Below are 21,281 nucleotides of genomic sequence, written 5' to 3'. Positions count from 1 at the left end.
AGAATTCAGTAGCAGTGAGACTGGTCTGAAGCTCTTTATGTGACACATCGGCTAGAGTCTTGATAGTGATTTCTCCATCCTCAATGAGGAATAACCCTACACTAATGGGCTTATTCAGTGACTGGTGGCAGCCAGGTAGACTGAGTCCCCACCACTATATTCCCAGTAAAGTACCTTGAGTGCAAGGACTTCCCAAGTACCTCAATACCAAGCAGGCTGCTACAACGTGGCAGCACTCTCAGCATTCTTTGTTTCTTAGTCAGAACACATGCCCCTCCACCTAAAGTGGGTGTTTGTTTCTAAAAATAAACAGTGGCCCTGACATGCAGGCAGTTCTATCCAGCCATTGGTTTTTAGCAATAGAGTGTCTGTCGACTCTGCAAAAGCAACAGCCCTAGTAGAGATCTAAATGGGACACACGAGTTGCAGGTTTGATGGGATGGCAGCCCTGGCAATTACTCTAGAACTCCTGCTAGCCCACACCCTAAGTGATGCCCTTAAGTTACCTAACCTTGACCATCATGGTTTGATTCTTAGAAAGTAATAAGAGTGGAAAGTAAGTTAACAGTCAAGAGGAGTACAGATGAGGTCTTCTAGTACGTGAAGGATTCAGGAAACAAATGTAGGAAACCATTGGAGAGAGATGTTGCGCATAATTCAGAGGAAGAGCGAATAACAAGAGTGAAGAGATTGTTAAAATGGAAGTTTAGGAAACGCAATTAGGCCAAGTTCCACATTGTTTAAATCCGGTAATGCAGCAGCTGGTACCAATCTGAGTGAGTTGCAGTACCGAGCAGGCTGTAGGACTGAGTATGCTTCTTTACCTTCCTAAGGCTGGTGGGTCACACAAGTTTCTGTTTCAATGACTGTGACTGTTCGTGTAGCGCAATGTTATCCATCCAGATAGCCATGCTGTTGTATCGGAGGGTTCTAGCTGAGGCTTAAGGAGAAGTGTTGGATAAGTGACAAGGGGAACAAAACTGCTTTTCGTCAAACATCTGTTAGGATTGGTAGCAGGAGACGGTTAACCGATAAGAATGAGACATAACTAAAAGACCAACGCTAATGGACTAGTGACCCGATGGTTGTTGATGTTTTTGATATGAACCCAATTGTGAACGTGACAAGCTGTCGTTACTCAGATTTTGTATAAGATACAGAGTTATGTACAGTTGTAATGTGGTGCCGAACATATTCTTGCTTAATAATAATTTAAAAAAAAGAATAAAAAAAGAAAGAATGAGACTTAACAAGGATCACTCTGCAGCGGACGCCTCCCTGAGAGGGATATGCACACCATCAGAGCGATACTGCTATCACTCTAGTGAGTATGGTGAGGCAGAGAGACCTTGGCTCTCCGCAGCTGCACTTACCTTAGATGTGAGTCTCCCATCTCCACTCAGCTCTTTCTCACCTTAATCTTTCTGTATGACCCAATGTCTGTTTTTCAACCAGTATACTTTTATCTTGTCTTTCAGGTAACACGCAGAATCCCAGAGCCAAGAGTAATCGAGTGAGTATGAACGTTTTAAAGAGCTTGAGATGTTTTGGGTTCTTGGAGTGAGACCAGGATTGTTGAGGAACACAGTGAGGTTCCGTTATCATCACGTGAAAGAGAAATGAGGGCCTGTGCATGCACCAGCCTGTGTAGGGTTGCTAGGATACTCCATGGGTTGTAAGAAGCTTGAGTTGTTGTGCCATGTCTAGTTGTTGGCGGTTGCAAAGTCACTCCAAGGAGGATTTCTTTGTCACTGCAGGTGTCTTTATAGCGGCTGCTAATTAATGGTACTACGCAACAACAACAAAAGAACCCGTTACCTTTAGCAATAATTTTGCGACTTGAGACTGTTTTAGATTAAAGTGTGCATTATTTCGCAATCTAGTGGTTGGATCTGGAAAAAGTAACTATCTTTTGCGTGTACCCCATAGGCAGAGTTTTTCTGACTTCTGGAAAAAAATTTGGGGTTCAGCAGTCGGATTTAGTTCTGCACCAACTGATTATTTTTCCATCCTAAATTCTGTATTGATTAATGGCCAGTCATGAGATAACTAGCACACTGAAAGTATCTGATGTGAACTACTGGCACACACCTTCTAGCGTACATTGATGTGGCTTTTTGCTCTATTTATTTTTTAGATCTGGTGTCCGCTAAGACCTCTTGATTCTGCTAAAATTATTTGTTTAATATACTTTCTTATAGTAGCTTTAAGCCAGTCCTCTTCATCTATTGGTCTGTTAGTGTGTCATTCACATTTTTCTCCTGCCCAGTACAGCATTCAGCATGGGGCAATGGGTCAGCGCACTTTAGCTGTTGCCTACCTTCATTGTTCTAGGAGCACATCTACACACAAAGTAGTTCTTTTGAGAACCTAAATATAGGTTTGATTTTTGCCAATTATTTTTCAATAGATGAAGGTCCAGCAGCTTCCCCAACAATGTTTTTCAAAAACTATGACAAAATCATTGACAAAGCCACTAGTCTGGTGGTGAACGCCAAAACGGCTGGGTTTGCTGATGCATGTCTAACATAGTTTATCATAATCATTCTGAGGTAAAGTTATTGTGCTGATGTTCTGCACTAGAAATAGTTTCATTAAATGCTGGACCTGTAGCCAGCCATGGCAGTTTGTAACATCAAGGGCTACAGAGCCTTATCCAAAGGCAAAATCAATAAAGTTTTGCTGGAGCAAAAACCCTTTGGCCACTGTGAGTCAAGAAGAACTGGCTCACATCCTTGAAGCCAGATGTTTATGTTGTGGGAAACCAATTGTTTTTTTATGAAAATCCTCACCCACCAACCTAGTTGGTGGCATGCTTCATCATTGGGTCCCACCCAAGGTGCCGAGTGCACCTCGGCTGTGTTACGACGCCTGAACTACAGCGGAGCTGGTTTTTTGGGGTGCAATATGATGCAGTGAAAGTGATATTAAAACGGTCTATAAGATCCCTTTTAGTAATTAAGGGTAATTTTAATGGTGGGCCCTATGACAGGGTTAAAATAGAAAAGGGCGGATATGTGTAGAGTTTCTGGTATGACTCCTAATGTCCTGGGAATAGGTCTACGTGTTTCAGCCAGTCTCTATAGCATGCTGGCTTTCTTCAGGACCTGTGAGGTGATGTGTGTTAGAAAACAGTCTGGTGGTCAGGTGAAGTCTACCTGGCCAAGTGAAATAACAAATGTCGCACGTGCTAAGGTGCGATTGAGGAGGGGGATTGTATCCTCCTAGCTCTGCTGTAAGAACTATGGTGAATTCGCCATGTACGCATGAATCCCGCATGGGGGCAGGACCTGTAGTCACACGTTCGTCAAGTTTCTCTGTCCTCTGCTAGTACCTGTTGCGGCCTCGGGTCGGGATTCCGTCGGTTGGCTTAAATTCTCCTTAGAACATTAAAGTTTCCTTTTTATTTTTTGAAGTTTCTGAAGATATTTTGCCAAATGTGAAAGATTGCATGAGAAGTCGATAATGTAGAAGGTGCTAATGAATTGTTGTGACACATGCTTAAATGTGAACGGACCTGAAACTTATCATAAGCTTCCGTTCCAGAGTTGTCCCAACTTACACAGGAGGACGAAGTAGTTATTCACCAGCCAAAGTTAGAAGTTCTCCTTCTTCTCAATGGTGAAATGGAGAAGCTGTGGTTCAACAGCTGACCAAATAATCATTTGAGAACCTCTTCTCAAGTACACATCTCTGATGATAGACGTTACCCATCCATGTGCGGCCTTTGTGTGAATAAAGATTGTGTTATTTTTTGGCTTCGCTTATGTCTTCTGATCTCTGAATAAGGAGAGAGAGCAGCCACTGCAGTTAATTTATAGTTTCAAAATGATCATTTTTATAGCCCTTCTTGCTGAGGTTCTACTGTCACTGGGCCCTCTGTTTTGGCATTAGTTGAGGCCAAGAGAAAATTTGATTTATAGAAAATCACGCTAATTGGTTTTCTGGGAGAACTTGTGTTATAAAATGGTTCTCCCTCCTCCATTGCTAGCAAGATGGACATTAAATGAGAAATTAGGTTCTTGTCTTTCACTCACAGAATGGCAGTAGCCTTGCTTTCCAGAGCGAAAGACATACAATTGATGGACGGAATGCAGAACAAATCAAAACATTCACCCCCAGTCACAGATCTGGGTTAAATCCATCATTATTTTGCTCCCCATGCCACCCCAGTTTAGCCCTTGCCATATGCAAATCAGTTTTGACCCTGTGCCTCATGGGAACAGTCCAGCCCGAACTGCCAAGCCAGGTCCTCCCTGGACCGGAAACAAGCATCCTAGAAACGGTTTCGGGGTTTCACCCCCTTCAGCCAGGATAGCTTGATTCCAGTGGCACAGTGAGCCCAGGACCCACGCCTGGGCATACCTGGCGCACTTGGGGCGAGAAAGCAAAAGACACACAATTGATGGACGGAATGCAGAACAAATCAAAACATTCACCCCCAGTCAAGAGATCTGGGTTACATCCATCATTCTTTTGCTCCCCATGCCACCCCAGTTTAGACCTGGCCATATACAAATCAGTTTTGCTTTCCAGAGCATCCGTAGGGACAGATTTTTTGTGAGATCTGAAGTCTGGTTCACTTCTTCGGGAGTCAGGCTCAGTCTAATGCTCAGAGTCACGAAGGCCACAGAATAGTACAGGGTCGTCCAGGCTTACCTAGAGCTAGCATCCACAGGGATCCTTGAGGAGACAAGTTACAGTCTCTGAGCCAACACTGTGAAGGATTATGTTCAACGTATGACCCAACAACAGAAATGAGCTGCGCAATGATGCTTACAGGCAAGTAATGATGTCCTTGAAGCTGCAGGAGTTCAGTGCAAGAAAGCACTCATTCTACTTCTCTGCTTTCACCTGATGCAAACTCCATCCAGTTCTGAAAGGGACTTATTGTCACACAGCAGAGTATTGTGTGTTTAGTTTACACCGCAGCCTCCGAATTTAGGGTACGTTTATACAGCTGGGATATCTCTTGGACAAGGAGGATGAGACCAAGCGTTTCAGAGAGTACTGGGGGCGATGCTTTCATAGCATAGAAAGGCCTTTGGCATAAGTAACATTAATATTGTGAATTACCCCTGATTTCGGCAGTGTTCTCATATTGGTTCGCAGAAGTCCTCAATTATTTGCACTATCCTCTTCCTGTGTTTTAGGGTGTACTTTACCCTATATACGTACAGGTTTTGTAACATGCTTATGTTATTATGTGCCCATTTCTGATTGCTTTTGCGTAGGTCAGGGGGCACGAAAGTCCCAGTAAGTATCCGGTACTGAACCCTTTGGAGTAACAGTTTCTAAGTTGACTGTGAGTTGGTGTTAGAAAAGGTAGACGGACCGGGAGGGTCGGCCGGGGTCAGGAGGAGAGGTCTCCGGGGAGAACCGTCTCCAGCGATCGTACAGACAAGTAACTTCCCCCCCCACAGACAGATACCACACACGGATAAGGTTCAGTGTTCTTTATAAGCACTTCTTAAGGTACGGTTGAATGGTACAAGGAGGTCTGGACTCAGGGGTCCCCTCGATTCGAGTCTCGCAAGGTAGGAAAGGGGGTAGCGGGACAGTCTATTCACCAGTCAGGTAGTTCGGATGAGATGATGAGCTCACAATCCTCGAGCTTGGTGGTTAGGTGGTACGGGCCGCGGCAGCGCCAGCAGGTCCCGGTGATGATGGTCGTTACAACGGGCCGCGGCAGCGCCAGCAGGTCCCAGGAAGATGGTCGATGTACGGTCCGCGGCAGCGCCAGCAGGTCCCGGTGAAGATGGTTGGTACAACGGGCCGCGGCAGCGCCAGCAGGTCCCAGGAAGATGGTCGATGTACGGTCCGCGGCAGCGCCAGCAGGTCCCGGTGAAGATGGTTGGTGCAACGGGCCGCGGCAGCGCCAGCAGGTCCCAGGAAGATGATCGATGTACGGTCCGCGGCAGCGCCAGCAGGTCCCGGTGAGGATGGAGATTGCAGAAGGCCGCGGCAGCGCCAGCAGGCAGAACGATGGTCACAAGAGCGGGCTACGGCAGCGCCAGTAGACCGTCAAGGCTGAGTTCACTCGGTGTCTCTCGACTCCAGGATACAACTGCCTTCCTGCTCCGGAGCTGCCCCAGTTATAGGGCTGGTGCCCTTTGATGTCCGGACCCTCGCACTTGGAGGTCGGAGGGTCCGGGATGAAGGTGTCCAGACACCCAGCAGGGGGTGGAGCCAGTGCCTGGGGGAGCTGGGGGCGATCGGCACCTGGCGGGGGAGAGCCTTTGACACCTCGTCCTCCCATTGACCTGCCAAGTGGTCCGCTCACCTCCTGGGTGGATGGTGGTGCCGGGATGTCGGGGCCGGCCAGGCCCGGGGTTGGGGTCGGGGTGAGGCCACGCGGCCGCGTGGTGCAGGGCCCAAGATGGAGGCTTGACCCGGCCGGGGAAGCCGGTGGGGCTGGACCCCGTGATGAGTAGTGGTCCGAGGGCAGGAGATCCGTCGGGAGACGGGGTACAGGTGCTTGTCGCGGGGGTATGCCTGGTGGGCCGGAGCTCGGGCCCTGTCGTGCGGGGAGGGAGCAAGCCCTTCATGTGGCCTGTCCAACATGCGTCCCCCCCAGCTGAAGGCGGGGAGAGTCACCCATCTCCTTGGGGACTCTCTTCGTCGAGGCGGAAAAAGCGGGACAGGCCATCCGCGTTGGCGTGGTCTTGGCCTGGTCGGTGCTCCACGGTGAAGTCCATTCCCTGCAGGGAAATGGACCAGCGCAAGAGTTTTGGGTTCTCCCCCCGCATCTGCATCAGCCATTGCAGGGGTCGATGGTCGGTTTGTACCCGGAAGTGGGTACCGAAGAGATAGGGTCGGAGCTTTTTGAGGGCCCACACTACTGCAAATGCCTCCCTCTCGATGGTGCTCCAACGCTGTTCTCGGGCCAGGAGACGTCGACTGATGAAGGCCACCGGCTGGTCATGACCTTCGGGGTTCAACTGAGAGAGGACGGCCCCGATGCCGTGGTCGGAGGCGTCGGTCTGCACCACAAATTCCCGACTGTAATCGGGGGCCTGGAGCACAGGGGCGGTGCACAGGGCGGCCTTCAGCTTCTCGAAGGCCGCTTGACAATCAGGAGTCCAGTTAATCCGCTTCGGTTGGTTCTTGGACGTGAGACCCGTGAGGGGCCCCACGATGCTGCCGTAGTCCTTCACGAACCGCCGGTAGTAGCCGGTGAGCCCCAAGAAGGCTCGGACCTCGGTCTGGGTGACGGGGGGCTGCCAGGACTGGATGGCCGCAATCTTAAGTTGTAGGGGGGCCACCAGCCCGCTCCCCACTTGGTGCCCAAGGTAGGTCACAGACCCTTGGCCAATTTGGCACTTGCCGGCCTTAATGGTGAGGCCGGCCCGCTGGAGGGCTTGTAGGACCTCTTGGAGGTGACGGAGGTGGTCGGACCAGTGGCGGCTGTATACAGCGATATCGTCCAGGTAGGCAGCGCTGAACTCTTCGAGCCCCGCCAAGACCTGGTTCACAAGGCGTTGAAACGTGGCGGGGGCATTCTTCATGCCAAAGGGCATGACCTTGAATTGATAGTGGCCATCGGGGGTAGAGAAGGCTGACCGTTCCTGAGCCCTGGGTGTGAGGCCGATCTGCCAGTAGCCCGCTGTTAGGTCGAAGATACTAAGGTAGCGGGCGGCCCCCAGCCGGTCGATCAGCTCGTCTGCTCGGGGGATGGGATGAGCGTCGGTCCGGGTGACAGCGTTCAAGCCCCGGTAGTCGACGCAGAATCTCAGTTCAGGTGCGGTGCCGGGGGCAGCGGCTTTGGGAACCAATACAACCGGACTGGCCCAGGGACTGTCCGAGGGCTCGATGACCCCGATCGTGAGCATCTTGGCCACTTCCTCTTGTATACAGGCCCGTACCCGATCTGGTACGCGGTAGGCCCGGTGTCGGACAGGGGGACTGTCCCCGGTGTCTACGTCGTGCAAACACCAAGGGGTGACCCCGGGGGTGAGGGAGAACAGGGCAGCGAACTGCAGCAGGAGGTTCCGGCAGTCCTGGCGTTGCTCCGAAGTGAGGGCGTCAGAGAGCCGGACCCCGTCCACGGAGCCGTCATTCTCCTGAGTCTTCAGAAGATCCGGGAGGGGTTCGGAGTCTTCCTCTGCCCCACTGTCCGTAGCCATCAGGAGGCTGAGTTCTGAGCGCACAAAGTGTGGTTTGAGTCGGTTGGTGTGGAGGACCCGAAGGGGGTTCCGGGAGGTCCCCATGTCGATGAGGTAAGTGACGGGGCTTTTGCGCTCGACCACTTTGAAGGGCCCCGTCCACTTATCTTGCAAGGCACATGGTTCGGTGGGGGACATCACCCATACCTGCTGACCAGGCTCGAATTCAACGGAGGAGGCATTGTGATCATACCACCTCTTCATGTCCTCCTGGCTGGCCTCGAGGTTCGCCTTGGCCATCTCCCTGAAGTGCCGGGTCTGGTTTCGTAGGGCCAGGATGTATTTGAAGACGTCTGGAGGGGTTGTTAGGGGGGCCATCTCCCAACCTTCCTTGACGAGGCTGAGGGGCCCTCGCACAGGGTGCCCGTACAGGAGTTCGAAAGGGCTAAAACCGAGGGACTTCTGGGGAACTTCCCGGTAGGCGAAGAGGAGGCACGGGAGTAGTACATCCCACTGGCGACGGAGGGGCTCTTCCAATCCCCCAATCATCCCCTTGAGAGTGCGGTTAAAACGCTCCACTAGTCCGTTCCCCTGGGGGTGATAGGGGGTCGTGAATCTGTAGGTGACCCCGCATTGTTGCCAGAGGGACTTCATGTATTTGGATATGAAATTTGTGCCTCGGTCGCTGACGACTTCTCGGGGGAAGCCTACCCGGGAGAAGATCCCCCATTAGGGCCCGGCCCACCACCGGAGCTGTCACGGTCCGTAGGGGCACCGCCTCGGGATAGCGGGTGGCATGGTCCACTAGCACTAAGATGAACCTGTGTCCTTGTGCCGTGCGGGGGTCCAGAGGCACCACAATGTCTATCCCCACCCTCTCGAACGGGGTGGTGACCACAGGGAAGGGTTGCAGAGGGGCTTTCAGCTTCCGACCACTCTTCCCGCTGGCTTGGCATGTGGGGCAAGATCGGCAGTGGTTCAGGACGTCATTCCTCATTTTTGGCCAGAAAAAGTGGGTCACTAGGCGACTGTACGTTTTGTCCTGGCCCAGGTGTCCAGCCAGGGGGACATCGTGGGCTAAGTTGAGCAGAAAGTCTCTGAAGCGGAGAGGTACCACCAGAACTCGACCGGCCCCCAGCTCGGCGATTCTTTGCTCGCTGTAGAGCAGGTCGTTATCCCAGTAGACCCAGTGAGTTCCGGTGGCGTCCCCTGCGTTTTGGGCGCTGGCTTGTTGGCGGAGTCCCTCGAGGGAGGGACAGGTCTTTTGTTCCTGGCGGAACTGTTCTTGGGTGGGCCCCCCTTCTTGACGCCACTGAGCCAGATCCGGAAGGTCCTGGGGTTGCGCGTCCTCTTCGGTCGTCGGGTCCGGGAGGCCGGCCTCGTCGTTGCCCTCTACTGGGGCGACCGGGGGCGGAGGTGCTGGCCATTCGGGTTCTTCTGATCGGGGGGCGGCACGGGCGGCCATGGACCGGGTGGTTATGCAGGCCCAGTCCGGGAGGCCCAGCATCCCCAGGTGCTCTCTTCTCTCGACGGTGGCCCACGGGGAACTCTCGAGATCATTCCCCAGGAGGCAGTCCACGGGGGCATCGTCCCGGACCGTCACTTTCAGCAGGCCGGAGACCCCTCCCCATTCGAATGGGACGCAGGCCATTTTACACATACTCTCAGAGTTATCTGCCGAGCGGACGGGGCAGAGAATGTTCGGCAGGATCTGCTCGGGCTTCACCAGGTGACAGCGGACGGCCGTCACACTGGCGCCGGTGTCACGCAGGGCCTCGGCCCTCTGTCCATTAATGGTCACCCACTGACCGTATTTCCTGGTGTTGGCGGGTAGGGGAGCCCGCGGGACCATGTCTCTTCCCCCTAAGCACGCCAGGACCATGGCGGCCGGTTCCCACCCTTGCTGGGCCGGCTCATACTCTTCGGGTTTCTCCGATAATCGCTCTTCCCCCAGGGCGGCGGCCGCTACCTGGCGGGGCTTGGGTGTTTGGTTTAGCGGGCAGTTCGGGTCATTGGCGTAGTGGCCTAGTCGCTGGCACCGGTGGCACGTGACGTTGGCTCGGAACCCGGGCCGCAACGGGGGGTTGCCCCGGCCGGCCGGAGGCGGGGTGCTGGCCACGGGTGTTGCTGGCAAGGCGTCTCTCCCTCGACCCTGGCCCCCTCCTCCTCCCCGAGGACGGTGCTGGCCTTGGCTGCTTCTGTTCTGGTCGTGTGGCCCCTTCCGGCCCACTCGGGTGCTTTCCCATCGGTCAGCTTCGGCGGCGAGCTGCCGGGGGTCAGTCAGCTTACTGTCGAGGAGGTGCTGCCTGAGCTCGACGAAACAGTTGTTTGACAGGTGCTCCCATACCATAAGGTTGAAGAGTTGTTCGTAGGTGGTGACCTGACTCCCCTTGATCCAACCCTCGAAGGCACGGCTGAAATAGTTCACGTATTCCACCCAAGTTGTACCTGGGATCCGGGTGCAATCTCTGAACCTCTGGCGGTACATCTCGGGTGTGAGGCCGTAGCGGGTGAGGAGGGCAGCCTTCATGTGGTCGTAGGACGACATTTGGTGATCTGGGAGCTGCAGTAGGGCATCGCGACCCTCGTTGATAAACCTCCCCCAAAGTCCGGCTCCCCAATCACTCCGGTCGATCCGGTGGGAGGTCATGGCGATCTCATAGGCTTTAAACCATTGCTGTATGTCGTCTTCTCGGACATACTCGCGGACAACATCCTTGGGGATATGGACTTTTTTCTCAATTGGCCCCGGGGTGTGCGGTCGCTCAGGCACCCCCAGTTCCTTATTCTGCTTTCGCAGTTCTATCTCCGCTAGTCGGCGCTCGTGCTCGAGCGTTATTTTTTTCTCCTCCAGCTCTCTCTGTCTCTGCTTCTCTTCTCGTTCATCTCGGAGCCGCATGTGCTCGAGGTTGAGTTTCTGTTCAGCTAACTTGAGTTCCCCATCCATCTTGAGTCGTGCCATCTCCAACTCGTGTAATCTGATTCTGTCTCTTTCTCGGATCTCCTCTTGTGAGAGGCCCGTTCCCCGCTCCTCGGGAGCCGTGGCGTTCCCCTCTGGTGTGATGCCGTTCTGGTCTGGTGTGACGCTGCTTTGGTCGGAGGGTCCTGCGACCCCAGTTTCTGTCCATGACTCAAGGGCGCGCTTTAGATCATCCTTGGTACTTAGGCCGGTGGTAGCAATGCCAAGTTCTATGCAAAATTGTCTTAGATCGCGGTGGTTGTATTCTTCTAATTTCTCCATTTGGAATTTCTCGGTGGGGCTGCTATCTTTGGTCGACATTGTGTTTTTGTCGTGGGGTGAGCTACTCTCTGTACGATTACGCGTTGATTCGGATCGCGCCGCTGGCCACCAATGTTAGAAAAGGTAGACGGACCGGGAGGGTCGGCCGGGGTCAGGAGGAGAGGTCTCCGGGGAGAACCGTCTCCAGCGATCGTACAGACAAGTAACTTCCCCCCCCACAGACAGATACCACACACGGATAAGGTTCAGTGTTCTTTATAAGCACTTCTTAAGGTACGGTTGAATGGTACAAGGAGGTCTGGACTCAGGGGTCCCCTCGATTCGAGTCTCGCAAGGTAGGAAAGGGGGTAGCGGGACAGTCTATTCACCAGTCGGGTAGTTCGGATGAGATGATGAGCTCACAATCCTCGAGCTTGGTGGTTAGGTGGTACGGGCCGCGGCAGCGCCAGCAGGTCCCGGTGATGATGGTCGTTACAACGGGCCGCGGCAGCGCCAGCAGGTCCCAGGAAGATGGTCGATGTACGGTCCGCGGCAGCGCCAGCAGGTCCCGGTGAAGATGGTTGGTACAACGGGCCGCGGCAGCGCCAGCAGGTCCCAGGAAGATGGTCGATGTACGGTCCGCGGCAGCGCCAGCAGGTCCCGGTGAAGATGGTTGGTGCAACGGGCCGCGGCAGCGCCAGCAGGTCCCAGGAAGATGATCGATGTACGGTCCGCGGCAGCGCCAGCAGGTCCCGGTGAGGATGGAGATTGCAGAAGGCCGCGGCAGCGCCAGCAGGCAGAACGATGGTCACAAGAGCGGGCTACGGCAGCGCCAGTAGACCGTCAAGGCTGAGTTCACTCGGTGTCTCTCGACTCCAGGATACAACTGCCTTCCTGCTCCGGAGCTGCCCCAGTTATAGGGCTGGTGCCCTTTGATGTCCGGACCCTCGCACTTGGAGGTCGGAGGGTCCGGGATGAAGGTGTCCAGACACCCAGCAGGGGGTGGAGCCAGTGCCTGGGGGAGCTGGGGGCGATCGGCACCTGGCGGGGGAGAGCCTTTGACACCTCGTCCTCCCATTGACCTGCCAAGTGGTCCGCTCACCTCCTGGGTGGATGGTGGTGCCGGGATGTCGGGGCCGGCCAGGCCCGGGGTTGGGGTCGGGGTGAGGCCACGCGGCCGCGTGGTGCAGGGCCCAAGATGGAGGCTTGACCCGGCCGGGGAAGCCGGTGGGGCTGGACCCCGTGATGAGTAGTGGTCCGAGGGCAGGAGATCCGTCGGGAGACGGGGTACAGGTGCTTGTCGCGGGGGTATGCCTGGTGGGCCGGAGCTCGGGCCCTGTCGTGCAGGGAGGGAGCAAGCCCTTCATGTGGCCTGTCCAACAGTTGGGTTGACCGCGCTGGCTGTTCTTTCTCCTTGATTGGCTGGGAGTACTTCTGATGCGTTTACCAGTCAGCATCTAAACTTGTCTCATGCATAGGGGTTTGGGAGTCAGTAGCTCATCGTCATCAGTGAGCTGTACAGATCAGAGAGTCCTTCTGCTTGTTGGTCAGTGCAGTCCTTCCTGGTTCTTGTGTCTTTAGGCTGCAGCTGTGTCTGCATTAAACACAATCTATTCTGGTTTCATTTATAAGCACCAGGGTGAGCTGATCCAAGGGCTTTTGTTAGGGAAGCTGTTGCTTTGGAAAGCAGAGGTGGCGCCTTGGAAGATGTTGGCATGGGTGTGAGAGGAGAGTGATGTTGCTGCCCTTGCATTGTTCTTTCCTATGCGGTGAGGTAATGACTGTGAGGATCATCGAACTAGTAAAGTGTGGTTGATGACGTGGGGGTTGTTTAGCGGATCCGAATGATGTATTCAGTAAACAGTGTATTAATTGCTCAGCGCCTCAGCACTAACACATGTAACGTGTTCTTCACAGCAAAGCAGGCGTGTTTGACATCAGTGTGTCTTCCGCAGGAGTATCGAGGTAGGTGTAACGTAACATATTATTTTCAGTAAGAGGTATGTCTTTCCTCTGCTATATGAATTCATCTTTTTTGCTATCCTTTCACACCAAGTTGTTTCCCTGTGATTCTCCCCTTCTGTTGTCTGTTTCATTCCTCAGCAGATGTTGTCAATATCACATTGAGTTGTGTTTACACCCATACATTTTGCACTCAGGTCTTATCCCTTCCCCCATACCCCTAAACTCCAGTCCCCACATCTGTCCTCATGACCTAACCTGTCTTTGGAACCTCATGCGTTTAGTACCAGGGTCTGGAACTATGGCATTCCCCGCCTGTCCAGGCGATTAGTACTCTGTGCCCATTGACCACTTCCACATGCAACTGGTGTCTCTTTGGACTCCCACCCTTTACCCCACATTTTCAGTCCCATGTCTGGTCCTAACTCTGCCGCTTTAGTTCTTTACATGAACATAACAATACATCCTAAATGTGTCTGACCAAAGCTCCCTTCTGCACCTGATGTCACTCTGAAGTTGTTCAGAAAACTCACTTTGTACAGTCGATGTTTCGTTTCACGTGCTATCAGACAGTAGACGGAATGTTCGCTGCCACACCAGGCAGGTGAGGCTCCATGGAGCTCTGTCAGTCAGCCTTCTGACACCGAGAAGGGCTTCTTTCCCTCAAGAGGTGGCCGCCTAGAAGCATCCGAAGAGCGAGGTGCTGTTGGTAGCAAAGTCTTCATGTCCAGTTTATTTCCTCCCAACCCTCTGTATTTTATGGTGAAACCAGGGTTTCCGGAGTCGAATAAAGTCCATGGCCTCCTTGTCCAGTCTGCACGTGTTGCATGTGCTGACCACCGCTGAGGCTCAGTGTAGTAGCTCACAGTGCACACCTAGCTAGCTCACACCTGCGATGCATTGTGTGATGCTGAGGCTTAGGGAGATCCGTGTGCCGACTGTGCCTACAACCTATACAGAAGCACTGAGGCGCCATATTGAGCCCTAACTGATTTCCTGGAGTGCCCTTCTTGCCTGCCCCTTACCAGCATTAATCATAAGATGGGACTCTGCCATTAGGGTGGCTGCATCTCCGGCAGACTGAAAGGAAAGCCATAGAAAGACATGAGGCAAGATTTCAAACCAGCCTAAGACGTGCAGTTCTGAGTTGTGGTTGCAAGTTGGTATGTTATGTACAGCAAGCACTGCTCTGGCATTCCATGCAGCTTTCATATTTTAAACGCACACGTGGACAACTGCACTGACCACAATAGAAGGCCGCCTATAGCACACCTAGGAAAACCAATGGGAGGCAGTACATTATGTTCTAATCAGACTCTGCTTCCTCATGATGCACAGTGTGATATTTGGCAAGTAAATATTAGGAGGGTCATCTAGTAGACTTGCAAGCTTAGCCTCCAGGAGATCAGCAAAGTATACGCTTTGACTCCTGGCTCGCCTCAGACACTGAGTGATACTGTAAAGAGACTACTTCCACATCCTTCTGCTCCGATAGAGGGGAAGAAACGTGCGCAAACAGTGGGAGCCCTGAATAGATGCTCATGGTGGATACAGAAAAGTGGGTCGTCATGCTCACGCTGACCGCCCTATAATTCCTACTGGTGTGTATGTAGTTGGAACCTTATGGGGGGGGGGGGGGGGGGGGGGGGTTGGAATTTCCTCTGGATTATCTCTGGCTTGGTTGGAAAATCGCTCCGTGGGACTTCAACAGGTTCTAGTCTCAGTTGTATTTTCAGTCATCCTGGCTAAATCCTTCCTATCCATCAATTTGAAATGAAAGAAATGGACGTCTAAATGTAGCAAAGCAACCATGTTAACATATGTCTTGTACGGCACCAGTGTGGTCATGTGCACACCTACACTGGATGTGCCAAGTGCCAGCTGGGGCCATGTGCCCATTATCAAGACAGTCTGATACCGTGTGTACGCAGCACACAGACAGCAAGTGATGGGTCTCTCACCGCTCAGTGTGTCTGCAGATGCCTCCATCCCTTGATGGGTGCCGGGCAGGCCCCTTTGGGTGCAGGTTGAAGATTCCCCTGCACAGATGCGCAGAGTGTGGTCTCGGTGTGTGTGTGCAGATGCCTCCATCCTTTGATGGGTGCCAGGCAGCTCCCTTTAGGTGCAGGTTGAAGATTCCCCTGCACAGATGCGGAGAGTGTGGTCTCGGTGTGTGTGTGCAGATGCCTCCATCCCTTGATGGGTGCCGGGCAGCTCCCTTTGGGTGCAGGTTGAAGATTCCCCTGCACAGATGCGGAGAGTGTGGTCTCGGTGTGTGTGTGCAGATGCCTCCATCCCTTGATGGGTGCCAGGCAGCTCCCTTTGGGTGCAGGTTGAAGATTCCCCTGCACAGATGCGGAGAGTGTGGTCTCAGTGTGTGTCTGCAGATGCCTCCATCCTTTGATGGGTGCCAGGCAGCTCCCTTTGGGTGCAGGTTGAAGATTCCCCTGCACAGATGCGGAGAGTGTGGTCTCAGTGTGTGTCTGCAGATGCCTCCATCCTTTGATGGGTGCCAGGCAGCTCCCTTTGGGTGCAGGTTGAAGATTCCCCTGCACAGATGCGGAGAGAGTGATCTCAGTGTGTGTCTGCAGATGCCTCCATCCTTTGATGGGTGCCGGGCAGGCCCCTTTGGGTGCAGGTTGAAGATTCCCCTGCACAGATGCGGAGAGTGTGGTCTCGGTGTGTGTGTGCAGATGCCTCCATCCTTTGATGGGTGCCAGGCAGCTCCCTTTGGGTGCAGGTTGAAGATTCCCCTGCACAGATGCGGAGAGTGTGGTCTCAGTGTGTGTCTGCAGATGCCTCCATCCTTTGATGGGTGCCAGGCAGCTCCCTTTGGGTGCAGGTTGAAGATTCCCCTGCACAGATGCGGAGAGTGTGGTCTCGGTGTGTGTCTGCAGATGCCTCCATCTCTTGATTGGTGCCGGGCAGGTCCCTTTGGGTGCAGGTTGAAGATTCCCCTGCACAGATGCGGAGAGTGTGGTCTCAGTGTGTGTCTGCAGATGCCTCCATCCTTTGATGGGTGCCAGGCAGCTCCCTTTGGGTGCAGGTTGAAGATTCCCCTGCACAGATGCGGAGAGTGTGGTCTCAGTGTGTGTCTGCATATGCCTCCATCCTTTGATGATTGCTGGGCAGCTCTCTTTGGGTGCAGGTTGAAGATTCCCCTGCACAGATGCGGAGAGTGTGGTCTCGGTGTGTGTGTGCAGATGCCTCCATCCTTTGATGGGTGCCAGGCAGCTCCCTTTGGGTGCAGGTTGAAGATTCCCCTGCACAGATGCGGAGAGTGTGGTCTCGGTGTGTGTGTGCAGATGCCTCCATCCCTTGATGGGTGCCAGGCAGCTCCCTTTGGGTGCAGGTTGAAGATTCCCCTGCACAGATGCGGAGAGTGTGGTCTCGGTGTGTGTCTGCAGATGCCTCCATCCCTTGATGGGTGCCGGGCAGGCCCCTTTGGGTGCAGGTTGAAGATTCCCCTGCACAGATGCGGAGAGTGTGGTCTCAGTGTGTGTCTGCAGATGCCTCCATCCCTTGATGGGTGCCGGGCAGGTCCCTTTGGGTGCAGGTTGAAGATTCCCCTGCACAGATGCGGAAAGTGTGGTCTCAGTGTGTGTCTGCAGATGCCTCCATCCTTTGATGGGTGCCAGGCAGCTCCCTTTGGGTGCAGGTTGAAGATTCCCCTGCACAGATGCGGAGAGTGTGGTCTCGGTGTGTGTGTGCAGATGCCTCCATACCTTGAAGGGTGCCGGGCAGGCCCCTTTGGGTGCAGGTTGAAGATTCCCCTGCACAGATTCGGAGAGTGTGGTCTCTGTGTGTGTCTGCAGATGCCACCATCCCTTGATGGGTGCCGGGCAGGCCCCTTTGGGTGCAGGTTGAAGATTCCCCTGCACAGATGCGGAGAGTGTGGTCTCGGTGTGTGTGTGCAGATGCCTCCATCCTTTGATGGGTGCCGGGCAGGCCCCTTTGGGTGCAGGTTGAAGATTCCCCTGCACAGATGCGGAGAGTGTGGTCTCTGTGTGTGTCTGCAGATGCCACCATCCCTTGATGGGTGCCGGGCAGGCCCCTTTGGGTGCAGGTTGAAGATTCCCCTGCACAGATGCGGAGAGTGTGGTCTCGGTGTGTGCAGATGCCTCCATCCTTTGATGGGTGCCGGGCAGGCCCCTTTGGGTGCAGGTTGAAGATTCCCCTGCACAGATGCGGAGAGTGTGGTCTCTGTGTGTGTCTGCAGATGCCACCATCCCTTGATGGGTGCCGGGCAGGCCCCTTTGGGTGCAGGTTGAAGATTCCCCTGCACAGATGCGGAGAGTGTGGTCTCAGTGTGTGTCTGCAGATGCCTCCATCCTTTGATGGGTGCCAGGCAGCTCCCTTTGGGTGCAGGTTGAAGATTCCCCTGCACAGATGCGGAGAGTGTGGTCTCGGTGTGTGTGTGCAGAGGCCTCTATCCTTTGATGGGTGCCAGGCAGCTCCCTTTGGGTGCAGGTTGAAGATTCCCCTGCACAGATGCGGAGAGTGTGGTCTCGGTGTGTGTGTGCAGATGCCTCCATCCCTTGATGGGTGCCAGGCAGCTCCCTTTGGGTGCAGGTTGAAGATTCCCCTGCACAGATGCAGAGAGTGTGGTCTCGGTGTGTGTGTGCAGATGCCTCCATCCCTTGAAGGGTGCCGGGCAGGCCCCTTTGGGTGCAGGTTGAAGATTCCCCTGCACAGATGCGGAGAGTGTGGTCTCTGTGTGTGTCTGCAGATGCCACCATCCCTTGATGGGTGCCGGGCAGGCCCCTTTGGGTGCAGGTTGAAGATTCCCCTGCACAGATGCGGAGAGTGTGGTCTCAGTGTGTGTCTGCAGATGCCTCCATCCTTTGATGGGTGCCAGGCAGCTCCCTTTGGGTGCAGGTTGAAGATTCCCCTGCACAGATGCGGAGAGTGTGGTCTCAGTGTGTGTCTGCAGATGCCTCCATCCTTTGATGGGTGCCAGGCAGCTCCCTTTGGGTGCAGGTTGAAGATTCCCCTGCACAGATGCGGAGAGTGTGGTCTCGGTGTGTGTCTGCAGATGCCTCCATCCCTTGATGGGTGCCGGGCAGGCCCCTTTGGGTGCAGGTTGAAGATTCCCCTGCACAGATGCGGAGAGTGTGGTCTCAGTGTGTGTCTGCAGATGCCTCCATCCTTTGATGGGTGCCAGGCAGCTCCCTTTGGGTGCAGGTTGAAGATTCCCCTGCACAGATGCGGAGAGTGTGGTCTCGGTGTGTGTGTGCAGAGGCCTCCATCCTTTGATGGGTGCCAGGCAGCTCCCTTTGGGTGCAGGTTGAAGATTCCCCTGCACAGATGCGGAGAGTGTGGTCTCGGTGTGTGTGTGCAGATGCCTCCATCCCTTGATGGGTGCCAGGCAGCTCCCTTTGGGTGCAGGTTGAAGATTCCCCTGCACAGATGCAGAGAGTGTGGTCTCGGTGTGTGTGTGCAGATGCCTCCATCCCTTGAAGGGTGCCGGGCAGGCCCCTTTGGGTGCAGGTTGAAGATTCCCCTGCACAGATGCGGAGAGTGTGGTCTCTGTGTGTGTCTGCAGATGCCACCATCCCTTGATGGGTGCCGGGCAGGCCCCTTTGGGTGCAGGTTGAAGATTCCCCTGCACAGATGCGGAGAGTGTGGTCTCAGTGTGTGTCTGCAGATGCCTCCATCCTTTGATGGGTGCCAGGCAGCTCCCTTTGGGTGCAGGTTGAAGATTCCCCTGCACAGATGCGGAGAGTGTGGTCTCAGTGTGTGTCTGCAGATGCCTCCATCCTTTGATGGGTGCCAGGCAGCTCCCTTTGGGTGCAGGTTGAAGATTCCCCTGCACAGATGCGGAGAGTGTGGTCTCGGTGTGTGTCTGCAGATGCCTCCATCCCTTGATGGGTGCCGGGCAGGCACCTTTGGGTGCAGGTTGAAGATTCCCCTGCACAGATGCGGAGAGTGTGGTCTCTGTGTGTGTCTGCAGATGCCTCCATCCTTTGATGGGTGCCAGGCAGCTCCCTTTGGGTGCAGGTTGAAGATTCCCCTGCACAGATGCGGAGAGTGTGGTCTCAGTGTGTGTCTGCAGATGCCTCCATCCTTTGATGGGTGCCAGGCAGCTCCCTTTGGGTGCAGGTTGAAGATTCCCCTGCACAGATGCGGAGAGTGTGGTCTCGGTGTGTGTGTGCAGATGCCTCCATCCTTTGATGGGTGCCAGGCAGCTCCCTTTGGGTGCAGGTTGAAGATTCCCCTGCACAGATGCGGAGAGTGTGGTCTCGGTGTGTGTGTGCAGATGCCTCCATCCCTTGATGGGTGCCAGGCAGCTCCCTTTGGGTGCAGGTTGAAGATTCCCCTGCACAGATGCGGAGAGTGTGGTCTTGGTGTGTGTGTGCAGATGCCTCCATCCCTTGAAGGGTGCCGGGCAGGCCCCTTTGGGTGCAGGTTGAAGATTCCCCTGCACAGATGCGGAGAGTGTGGTCTCTGTGTGTGTCTGCAGATGCCACCATCCCTTGATGGGTGCCGGGCAGGCCCCTTTGGGTGCAGGTTGAAGATTCCCCTGCACAGATGCGGAGAGTGTGGTCTCAGTGTGTGTCTGCAGATGCCTCCATCCTTTGATGGGTGCCAGGCAGCTCCCTTTGGGTGCAGGTTGAAGATTCCCCTTGTTGGACTTGGCCCTTCTGGCAGGTTCACCCCTGGACTTTTTGGCTTTTTATTGGTGACTTGGTATGGTGATTGTTTGGTCTCTGCGCACTTTCCCTGTGTCCCAGGGTAAAGTGCGTGCGTGCTCTGAGTGCATGTGGTGAGATAGGCCTGCCCTCCCATAGGAATGCATGGGGAATGTATGTGTCCCTAGTAGTTCCTGATGCGTGGGGTGTGCAGGCCCGAGTTTGGTATGTGCGGACTCGTGGGAGTGAATGCTGCGCGATGATGTGTGCGGCGTGCATGTACCTAGTGTGGAAGTGCCACTTCTAGAAGTGGGCACTTCTGTGTGCAGTGTGTCTGTCGCGTGATTGGCTGGTCGTGTCATGTGACGGGCTAGGGATTCCCCAGTGTCAGGATGAGTCACCCAGTGGTGAATGGGGAGATCAGCAGCTAGATGGGTGGGAGGAGTCCACCTGGGTCCTGAATAGGACAGGGTTTTCCAAACACAATGCTGGCCCCGCCCCCTGTGGTGCGACTGACGACCCTAGCCCTTCCAGTGAATAGAGTGAGGGGCTGAGCACATCAAGGGTGCTCCCCAACCAGCTGCGACTGGTTTTCCCCCTCACCCTGACCCCAGAACAAAGGGTTTGCATGTATAAAAATGGGGCTGTGTCCCCACAGAAACTGTTCTCTGCCAGGATCTTACCTGAGGGGGGCTGCTGCTGCTGCTGGACCAGAGGACCGCCACTTGGACTACCTCCCTGCCTGGAGGCCCAGTGAGCTGGCTCTGGGTCCAGCCTTGCCCCCCTGCTCTTGAAGGACCATTTGTTGCTGGACTTTATTATCATTCTTAAAGCGCTGGGAGCGCTTTTTGCAGCCCTAAGCGCCTGGGAGCGCTTTTATTCGACTGGTAGCGCTGGGAGCGCTTTCATTGGCTTCATAGCGCTAGGAGCGCTTTATTTTTGGAAGCCGGTGCCCACCCGGCGTTTGCCCTGGCTTTGCCGATTCCGACGTCCACTGGCAGGTGCCCACCCTGCCAGGGACATTGCCGAGCGTGTTAGCGGGTGCCCACCCCGCTTTATTGAAAATTAATATCCCTAGCGGGTGCCCACCCCGCCAGGGACTTTGCCGCGTTTGGATTCTCGCCCCCCTAGCGGGTGCCCACCCCACATTACCGCGATCCAAAAGTCACCGCTGCAGCCCGGCTCCGGACGACAGGAAGTCAGGCAGAGTTCGTGGTGACGTGGGCGGGGCCTCGGCCGGAGGCCGGAAGTCTACGGGAGCCCACCCCGTGCTCCGGCGAGCGAGAGGAGACCGCGAGAGCTGAGCCGACGGAGCCGTGCAGGCTCCGTGTCCGTCCCGTGCCGGCCGCTGCCCAGAAGCCC

General features: G+C 54.7%; 1 protein-coding gene across 2 annotated transcripts in view; it reads left to right on the top strand.

The window, feature by feature from the left end:
• ALKBH3 (alkB homolog 3, alpha-ketoglutarate dependent dioxygenase) overlaps positions 1–21,281 on the top strand; it is a 294,093-nt gene that overhangs the window by 35,835 nt on the left and 236,977 nt on the right. The window contains exons 4-5 of one of the 2 annotated variants that reach the window (XM_085643460.1): positions 1,479–1,513; positions 13,243–13,290. In XM_085643460.1, coding sequence (XP_085499586.1) covers positions 1,479–1,513; positions 13,243–13,290 — 83 coding nt within the window. The remainder of the gene's footprint in view (positions 1–1,478; positions 1,514–13,242; positions 13,291–21,281) is intronic. The other variant, XM_085643461.1, reaches the window with a different exon arrangement.

This window comes from Triturus cristatus, chromosome 3_1 (assembly GCF_964204655.1).
Source record: "Triturus cristatus chromosome 3_1, aTriCri1.1, whole genome shotgun sequence".
Classification (NCBI taxonomy): Eukaryota; Metazoa; Chordata; class Amphibia; order Caudata; family Salamandridae; genus Triturus; species Triturus cristatus.
Note: the sequence above shows the minus strand (reverse complement) of the source record. Positions and strands in the feature narration are given on the sequence as shown.